The 10085-nt window shown below is 39.0% G+C and overlaps 2 protein-coding genes across 3 annotated transcripts in view; both read right to left on the reverse strand.

The window, feature by feature from the left end:
- LOC117453702 (capping protein-inhibiting regulator of actin dynamics) overlaps positions 1 to 4658 on the reverse strand; it is a 53952-nt gene extending 49294 nt beyond the window's left edge. The window contains exon 1 of one of the 2 annotated variants that reach the window (XM_034092620.2): positions 4558 to 4658. In XM_034092620.2, the coding sequence (XP_033948511.1) occupies positions 4558 to 4598 (41 nt within the window). In that variant the 5' untranslated portion in view covers positions 4599 to 4658. The remainder of the gene's footprint in view (positions 1 to 4557) is intronic. The other variant, XM_034092618.2, reaches the window with a different exon arrangement.
- A 1678-nt stretch (positions 4659 to 6336) lies between these two features.
- dcps (decapping enzyme, scavenger) lies at positions 6337 to 9627 on the reverse strand. The gene is made up of 6 exons (XM_034093146.2): positions 9375 to 9627; positions 8673 to 8823; positions 8422 to 8567; positions 8201 to 8314; positions 7863 to 7973; positions 6337 to 7096 (listed from the first exon to the last, which is right to left on the reverse strand). Exons 1-6 carry the CDS (start codon positions 9564 to 9566, stop codon positions 6830 to 6832), a joined length of 981 nt encoding a protein of 326 aa, XP_033949037.1. The 5' UTR covers positions 9567 to 9627; the 3' UTR covers positions 6337 to 6829.
- Between the last annotated feature and the right edge of the window lie 458 nt (positions 9628 to 10085).

Consider the following 10085-nt stretch of genomic DNA (forward strand, 5'->3'; position numbering starts at 1 on the left):
GGCCATTTTAACACAAAGACTGACTTGTTTTTTACAACCCTTAAATGTTTTAATGGCGACAATAAGTTGTTTGAGTTTACATTTATTGTCAAGCAAAAATAAATGTGTATGTGGCGTTTTTCCCCAACTGGTTGGAAGCAAATAAACGTTTCTATGCAAGTTTTTCAAAGAATTCGGTGGTATCGAGTGCTACCGTTGCTGTGATGGCTAGAAAACGGAGAAGAAGAAAACAAAAAACATCACAAGTTCAATAGGACATCTAACCAATCTACACAAGCAAGGTAGAGATTCCTCAGGAGTTTGTTTCAATTGGGCATGTTTTAATTCTTCTTCAATTACTGCAGAAATGGGCTATGTCATATGCCAAGACGAACTTGCGCGATGGCCCTATAAGTGCAACCAGCTGATTAGTAACATGAGTCAAACGTTCGCTTTGTTCGAACATCATTTTGAAGAGGTCATTCGATAATCAATTAAGCACATTGTGAACGTAAAGCTTTTGTGCAATTGAGGGAATTCCTATTTCTATGCAGCTTTCCTCATGTGAAACGTCAACATGCACACACAGATTGGCTTATGGAAACAACACCCCGTGACCAGCTAATAAGTTGCGTCAGATAACAAAACAAAAAAGAGGAGAACATAACTTGAAATTGAACTAATTTGATTTGCCAACAACACTTTAAAGTGGAATCTTTATTAGAGAGCAAAGTAACCATTTGCCAACATACAGCGATGAGGACATGAGCAGGTTTTAGATGTCGTAGGAAACTATTCTATGCAACAGAAGCTCATTTTCATGAATGAGTGGCTATGCATTTTCAAACAGTACATATGTCTGTCCCTCGTGGCCTCTAAAGGAAGTTCTGGATATATAGACACCAGAAAAAAGATTAGAAAGATTGGTATTTTGGAAAAAAGTTCTGCAAAGGGTTTCATTTTGGCCGTGTCTTTTGCTCACCGACAATAAAACAGCCTCGACTCGCTGAACTCCCCCGTCACATTTCTTGTGGTTGACCAAAGAGGCCCTGCTTTTCTTCCCTCTCCTCATTCTTCTCCTTTATTCTTTCCATCCCCTTCCACATCTCCATCACTTATTTCCCCCTCTGCTGACTCCAGTCCCCGCTCTCTCACCCCTGCCTCTCCCCTCGCCTCTTTTTGTGGTTTCTCTCTCTCCTATTCTCTCCATAACAACGTACACATGCTGATCCAGATCTCTCTCCCCACAGAAGAGGAAGGGAGTCGCTCTGTAGCTCTCTGAATTCCACCTCACATCTGGAAACCATCTTCTTTCTCTCTCCCTCTCTCTTTGCCAATCTCTCCCCCTCTCTCTCTCGCTCTATGTTGTAATGTAAATAGCCCTGTAATCATACTCCTGCTCTAAGCCTGCCGCACTGGGTGGTGTGTGTGTGTGTGTATGAGATCTTACTCAGAACACACTCCTCCTACAATCTGGAATGTTTTTTTCTTCTTCTTCCTTCCAATCTCAGGTCCCAGCTGAGGTTTATGGGGTGATAAAAACAAAGCGGCCGTCTTTAACTTCACATGCTCACACACAACTATTGTGTGTGTGTGTTGAAGCAACAGGAGGCACACGAGCAGTTTGTAACTAAATGACAATGGCCTAATGACCTGAAACTGAAGACTTTATGGACTGTCAACACAGTGCACCTCATTGCTCCAGTGATGTCTATGAACAGTAAAAGGCTACTTATTATTGCCGTCTCAATTCACATACGTCTTTACTTACATGTGCAATATTAGTGCGTCCCAATGCAGTGTGTGGCAAAATGCACTACGAGTATCCGAAAGGGGCACTCATAACGTTCAAAAAGTTGTGTTGGACACTTCTCACACTCAACTATCGCCATCTTGGCTACGCAACGTAAGCTACAGGAACTGCCGCGTTTGCAGTTGCTACAAATGAACGCAGAAATATACAAATAAAATGTGTTTTTTCCCACTATATAATTAACGTACCACTATACTACTATCGACAGAAGCCACTGTCCATTTTCTTAGGTTAATTGAGCAGTCTGTAAGGTTTTGCTATACCCCAGTGATAAAGTTGCTAGCTGGCTAGCTAGCATGTTGTGAGGGCACAGCAGCCATGCAGTTTGAGACAACACTACACGGTTTGAAAAAAACACACACTCCACTAACAGTTTTTTAAATGAAAATAGAAAAAGAAATTGTAGTTATTTAGTTATTATTTAAAATATAATGATATTTAAATATTTGTGTTATAGCCAGAACACTGCACGTTTGTTTATTCAGGTGTGCTAGTCATATGCTTAATAAACATTGGCGAAGCAAATTAAGTTGTTTTATTGTTTTACAGGACGGTTTAAAAAGATATATAATTGTGCAATAGGGCAGTGATGTCCTGCCGTTTAGTTCCTGGTCTGGATCAAACTCCAAAAACACCAGAACCAGTACAACCAATACAATAATATAATTAAACCAATCGATCAAAGTTTATTTATTTGATTTGATTAATATAGCCCAATATCACAAATTGAACACTGCATGCCTGATACGTAGACGCCCTCCAGACACAAAACAAACAAAATACTTTTTTATTCTCAGGCTTACCAGTAGGCTACTAGCCCTGACAAGCACACATCGCTTTCGGCAGGTTTGATTGTCATCAGGATTACGGGAAAAGAATGACTGATCCAGTTTCCTTAAACTTGACGGAAATGTAAAACATGGGCCAAGAAAAGAAACATTTTGGAAATGTTTAGCTTACGGCATGTTCTTGGTCTATGTTTATTCTTTTCAAGTGCTCTTTTAGTGAGTAGATTAAAAGTAGTTTCCATTAATAATGCAGGAAATAATAATAAAATCAAAATTCCCTCAGGCTGCACAGAATGCAAGAATTAAACCACAGTCAGTATTACACTGACCAGGTCACAGCAACAGCAAGATGTCTAATTACGTATCAGTGAGTTATTATGAAAGGATTTCGTCCGTAAACAACGTCTATGTAAAACCTCTGAGGGTTTGTTCCGTGACCGATGACCTGATCAGCTCTCAAATCAGGGCTTTGACATTTGACCACACACACACACACACACACACACACACACACACACACACACACACACACACACACACACACACACACACACACACACACACACACACACACACACACACACACACACACACACACACACACACACACACACACACACACACACACACACACACACACACACACACACACACACACACACACACACACACACACACACACACACACACACACACACACACACACACACACACACACACACACACACACACACACACACACACACACACACACACACACACACACACACACACACACACACACACACACACACACACACACACACACACACAGATTACCCTGATGCCCTAAACCCATGTATCCACGCCAAGTGTGATAATGCTTACTCCATTTCCTGCAGATGACAAGTCTAATATCACCGATGGTCAGGGTTTATCTATGCTTTGTGTGTTTGCTTTATTGTCACAAGGACACAATCAGATGTCTATGTTGGGTATATCCTCCTGAGGATCAGATCAGCAGATCCCAGATCAATAGAGCCTTTTATCCTCTCACACTGAACGACACCAGGACTCTATTTCTGAATCAGGCACTGTCTATGTTCAGGATTACAGTGGTTTCCCACAAAGTGAAAGATAACAGTTTAATCTGGACCGTCCTTGACCTGCTACTACCAAACACTGAGCGCAGAGGGTGAGGAGTGTGTGTGCGTGTGTGTGTGTGTGTAATCTCACAGCAGTACAGTATGTTGACCATAGTGAGAAATACCAAAGTATGACATTAAAAAGACCAAATAAATTCGTGAAAAAATTGCAATAAAGTTGACCTTTTATACTTTTAAGGTGAATGCATATGCAAACAGTTACTCTTCATGATTACCTTTAACAACTGATGTCGATTATAACCAGGGTCCTATTGACAGACCTCAAGCATACATTTGGGATAGATTTTAACCTTTAAATCATTTTAATGACCCAAATTCTCACGAGATAAATCATATTAAGTTGTAGAAGAAATTTTATCTTGAGATTCAATGATGTAATAAAGTAAAGTTTGCCTGAAGGCTTCATTATTTTGCTGGCAACGTTTTATCTGATTGCCTGAAGCCAAATATACTGTTTTGCCAACATTTTTGGGGAAATTAAAGAAATAAAGTCTACAGCAAAGCAACATCACATTTCAGTTAGGATATCCAAGAGAGATGTCCCAAATAAAACTATGTAATAATTTACTATGGACTTCAAGAACTATAATTGCAGCCAGAAACCGCCCACCTACATCGCCCCAGTGTTGCCAGTAAACCATGGTCCATCCAGAAAACAGTCTTTTCCTCTCTTAACAACTCAAACCGATGCACAAACAAAGGCACAGCTTTGTGGGACACTGTTATCGACCACACGTATCGATCATCAGTCAATCCTCATAATTCCCGCTGCATTATAACTCTACTCCGAGCACAACAAAGCTGAAGTTTCCGTGAGAACGTAAACACTTACCGTGTCTGCTCTATCTCAAACGGTCTCAAGAGTGAACTCATCCCTCAGAGACTGAAGCCAAGACATGGACCCTGAGCTGTTAGTCGACTAATGATTGGATTATCTGTCTCCGTCCTGCCTGCGTCCAATGCTCAGCGGAGCTGCGTTCACAGGCGGCACGGAATCTCCCAATCCCTACTTGCATATGAAAAAACTGGACCCATCATTTTTACCCTAGTTCCAAAAATGCAATGTTTCCTATTACTTTTCTCTGAGTGGAGCATGTTCTTCTTTTGTTTGTAAACGTTTTTGATATTTATTTATTTTCATATGGTTTTGCTTTTTTCAGGACCCACATCTCAAGAGTTTATTCCTGATAATTCATTTTATTTAAGATGAAAAAAAGAAAGGGAAACCATGACTCATTGCAACACAATAATAGTGATTAAAAAACATTATTTTTCACACTTGAAAATGTAGGCTTGTGAATCACAATTTGGAAGAGCACGATCTGAAGAATTCACATTAAACGTGGTCAATGGCTGAACAACAAATCCAGCCCTTTTTGTGGGCTTTTTTTTTAGCTAGAATTAGCTCAAGTTGGACATAAGTTTGTGTTATTATTCATATTATTTACAATAAGGTTTGCAACTTTAGGGTAATAGATACAATGCTGGTTTGAAATTGTATGGAATCTGATATTACAAAAACTGATGGTTTAGCAGTGACACTGAAATGAGGAATTGTAAATGGTAGATTGAACTGTGAGGTTTGTTTTGTTTCTGAGGCATTTAATTTGGGATATTTTCAAACACGAAAAGTCAAACCATTCCAGGGTTACCTGTAAACCTAACTTAAAAGAGTATTTATATAACCTTTATATAAATAAAATACATGTTTCATGTTTTAACCTTAAACATTTGGCGTTTCCTTGGGTTTGACAGATCAGTATATACTGTAGCTATCAATAAGCACTGGTCTACAATTGTATTTCCTGAGCCTATGAGTTTGGGTACTGTTAATTAGGCCTAGTTTACATTTTTACGAGGAACACCTAAATGCACCATAAGCACAAAGCCAGCACCGGCCAAGTAAAAGAAATCAGATAAGAAAATGATCTCTGCTGCAAGACATGTCCCTTTAACAAACAATTGAATCATGTTATCAGATCCAAACAATATGTTGTCTCTACAGATAGATGTGCTTAGACTATTCATTATGGTGAAAACAGCTGTGACTCTCTCACATCATTCGTTTCTTACACTGTACTCTGTCAACTTTTCTGGAGGAGCATGCAGCTGTGAACCTCTGGCATCGAGGATATCAATCCATCTAAACATGGTACTTATGCTCCAAAAGTATGTAAACTGTCTAAGGTTAAATATAGCTTAGTAAAAAAAGGCCCTTGTGTTTACATGACTTACAAAAATAACAGCATTGAAATAACATTTGCTCTCTTTTTGTAAAGAAGATAGAGAGGTACAGAAAGCCTAGTTTATTACTAGCTATCAAAGTTATTTACAGTCAAATAATTTCACAGTGAACAAGTTGGGCTCCTTTGTGATTAATGCTGCCATCTAGGGTTGTGGCTGAGTTACTGCAGCTCAACATGATTCAGTAATAAAGCTTGACATAAAACTTTACACTTTGAATTGCCTCAAAACAAGCCTCACCTCAAGTCATGTACAATTTAACTTCACACCTATGAGATATGATGTAATAAAGGGCTGTCTATTTTAGAAAACTAGTCATTTCGGTTTTGTCTCCCAAAATCCAAAGTTAAATTATAAACAAGGGAAATACAAAAAAAATAATCTTTAATTCAGTTAACATTTAAAAAACATGAACGGAGCTTGGCAGAAAAAATCATGTCTCCAATGGTTTGACAAATGTCGCATCCACTCTTTCTCATAATGAAAGCAGGAAGAAAAAGGGAAATAAAAAAACACCTTGCTGAAGATTTGCTCAAACATTTACAAATTCAACAAAATGTGTATACAAATATTCATAAAATGTTTGCAACTAGAAATCAGTGGAAAGAACTCCAATTAACTTTCTATGAATGTATTCTTGTTTCATTCAGTCCTGTGTTGATTGACTTCTGTAATAATCACACAGTGCCCATGGATTGGGAGGAAGGGCTGGTATTCTTTTTTGTTGGGTTTAATTTGGTTTTCCGAAGAATATTGTTCTACCTTTTGTGTATAAAAAGTGCTGTATAAACTAAGTTGGATTGATTTATAAAAGCACGGGTATTCACACAGGTAAGGAAAGGATGGTCATCTTTAAAGAATCACAGCCTCCCTGCCTCCTTGTATTTGCTGAGCAGTCCGTCGTCCACCCTCAGGGGGAAGTACAGGGTCCGGGTCTTGTAGTACTCGGGGTCGGACTGCAGGTTTTGGATGACGTCTGCGAGGAGGTGGGCCCGCTCCACACCGCAGCCCGGAGCCTCGTAGCCCAGCTTGGTGAAGTGGACGTGGAGGTGGTAGTAGGACGGCTGGTAGTGCAGGTATACTCGCAGTTTACTGGCTGGAAGCTGGTAGCGCTGCAGGATGGCTTCCTAGACCACAAGGAGACAAGTGTTGTTATTGTTTGGTTGACATTATAAAAATCTGTCTGTTATTACTAAGAATATCTCCAACTACGACTCTACACAGAACTGAGATCGGTCAAGTCTTGTCTGAGGGCAAATCATGTGTTTCTTTGGCTGATTGATGGAAGCTGATTTTGAGAGGGACTGGTTCATAAAATGAGGGATAAGATCAAATCAATCTTTATCCCCGTAGAGGAAATGCTGGTGTCATGGCAGGAACAGTGATAGACAGGATAGGAAAGGTAAGGGTTCACACAATGATAAGTAAAAAATAAGTGACATTATAAATTATATTTAAAGGTGTTTTAAATAAAAATGTATAAATATGTTCAATATAAAATACAACAAAAGTATCCTTTGATTTTGAAACAGGAGTTAGTTTTATTAAGCCTTATTGAAGCTATTGCCACGATGTGGCGAGTAGTCTACATGGCCATTTATTCAACCTACTAAGAATTGATTGAAAGCACAAAAGTTACTTTAAATTATAATAATAATATTATTATTTTTGTAAAATATTTTTAGTTTTAAGTTTGGCCTTTTTATTATAGGGAGACAGATATTAAAGGGGGAGAGAGCGAAAAAACCAAAATAGCAACAAACGGTTGCATTAGTTGAAGTTAATGGTTATAATATTCAAGGTTACACGAGTACACCGCGGCAGAAAAAAAGAGGGCATTTTTTCTACTCTTTTTTTCCAATAAGACCCCCCGAGGTGACTTTGTAAGCCCACCTTGCCCTTCTGGAAGATGTTCTGCAGCAGAGGGAGGTGCTCCTGCGTCAGGTCTCTGAGACTCCGGATGCCTCTCTGAAGTGTTATGGCGATCAGATATAAATCATCAATCTGGAAGAAGAAGAAGACAGATGTTGGGAAACTGCACAGGTCCTGAGTCTCTTAAAGTATTGTTGTAATCAGATGAAATACTTTTCTAACACAACTTTACTTGACTTTTAATGACCTCAGGTTTGGAGCTCATGGGATTTCATAAAGTGTATTTATATTCCAGGTACCACCATGTCTTACCCGTCTCTTCCTGGGCTCTACTGTGGTCAATATGTATGGTGTCTCACCTGTTTCTGGTCCCATTTGAAATCTGGGAGGAGTAGAAATCCGACTGTTGGGTCTGGATCTTCAAAAACGATCCTGTCAGCCTCGGCCTTCTTCTCCAAGATGTTGTATACCCACTGGGGAAATAAAGGAATTCAAATGTATTTTACAGTTAAGTGTGCGATATTACGCCACTTAAAGCAGGTTATTAGTGCACTACAGGGGGAGATTTCAGGACACTGACCTGCACACTGAAACTCTGCTTCTGAATGTAAGGCAACGTGATGGACTGATAGTCCGCTCCCGTCTCCTCCACCAGGAAGCTCTCCTGACGCTGGTATTTCTTTATATGCTTCTCTGTGGCTGGACACACGACTGTAGTCTTTATCTCTGCAAAACAAACCCATCCATTATGTCAAAAAAATGGCTCTAGCTTGCCAAAGTAGCTGCTGAATATACAATACCTTAAGTCTGTTTATTATTTTTAGATAATACCATTGAGTTGAGGGGGAGCTTGTAAGCGATACGTGCTGTAGATGTCGTTCTTCATTTCCAGCTTCAACGTTGAACCGGTGAAGAGCTCAGCCAGGGTGTCTTCTCTGATGGGGGTCTTCTCCAAGATTATCACCGCATCCTGATCAGCAAGCTGGTGAGGACATGTTCAATTTTTAAGGCTGGGCAAAACCAAAGGCAAGAAGTTGAAAAGTCTGGTAAATTCAGAAAATGCACCCTTCAATCAAAACCAGTAAAATACAGCATGATTATCAGGATATCCTAAATCTAAAAAGATGTATTGTCTCACATCACAAAAATAAAATATTGATATTTTTAGCCCTGTGTTGTGTTTAAATACAGCCCAAAAGGTATAACAATTAAATGTACAGCGTTGTCAGTCATTTCAAGAACTTCTTCTTCAAGTCCATCTTAACAATAAAGCACTTTCACACAGACTCGTATTTTGAAATATCAAACCGTGTCCATCTTAACAATAGAGCACTTTCACACAGACTCGTATTTTGAAATATCAAACCGGAAGTCAATGTTCCCTACTTCCTGCACAAACTCCTCAAACCAATTTGAATGAATACAACAATAAAAACATTTTCCTTTGACGGTACCGATACTTCTTTAGACTGCATAAGCATAGCTACAATTAGTGTAATGCCGTCTGACAGTTAACAACAAACATCACGTCACCTTTCCGTGGATGAAGATGTTTTTCTCCCGGGCTGAATCACTCAAGACTTTAGTCGTTTTGAACTGAGACAGAATATTTCCACATTCAATTTCCTTTCCAACTTCTCCTCCGCCATTCTCGTTGTCAGATTTCGCCCTCTTGGCTTTCTGATATAATTCATCAGTTTCGTGTTTAGCCGCGCTGTCTGCCATGTTTCTGTGTTGCTGCTTTGTGGCCAAAGATCGTCTATGTAAAGAAGACCACTCACTCAACAACCGCCCCAAAACTATGGTGTGAGATCAGCCTCAATAAAAATACATTTACTTTGTGATTCAAATTAAATATAAATGAATGTCTTGAAAATAAGCTATTTGTAGTTATTATATTGTCTTTGATATGTTCACATTTGATTGTATCTTTATTTTATTGCTTAATATCACCTTTTAACTTTAATAAAGCTTTCTGATCTGTGATGCCAATAAAGCTTTTATTCGTATGTTTAAATAAGATAGATACATGGATAGATGGATGAATGGATGAAAAGATACAGGAGATAGATATATAGATAAATAGATAGAAGGTTGTTGAAATTGCAAAAGTTAATTTGGTGCAGAGTGAGACCTCAAGTTATCTTCCATCTTTAGGCTACATCAGTGTCAGGTTGAAAAAAGAAACACAACACCGGTGTGGTATTGAAATGATTGACAGATAATTTGACTAATATGATTAGC

The sequence above is a fragment of the Pseudochaenichthys georgianus genome, chromosome 10, assembly GCF_902827115.2.
Source record: "Pseudochaenichthys georgianus chromosome 10, fPseGeo1.2, whole genome shotgun sequence".
Classification (NCBI taxonomy): Eukaryota; Metazoa; Chordata; class Actinopteri; order Perciformes; family Channichthyidae; genus Pseudochaenichthys; species Pseudochaenichthys georgianus.

Bases quoted from the DNA above. Each gene is read 5' to 3' on its own strand.
- dcps (XM_034093146.2), bottom strand. From the start codon at position 9,566: ATGGCAGACAGCGCGGCTAAACACGAAACTGATGAATTATATCAGAAA. The intron at 8,568-8,672 runs GTATTATCTAAA...TTTGTTTTGCAG, and splicing joins AGCTCCCCCTCAACTCAATG to AGATAAAGACTACAGTCGTG. The intron at 7,097-7,862 runs GTGGGCTTACAA...CTTGTGGTCTAG, and splicing joins ACATCTTCCAGAAGGGCAAG to GAAGCCATCCTGCAGCGCTA.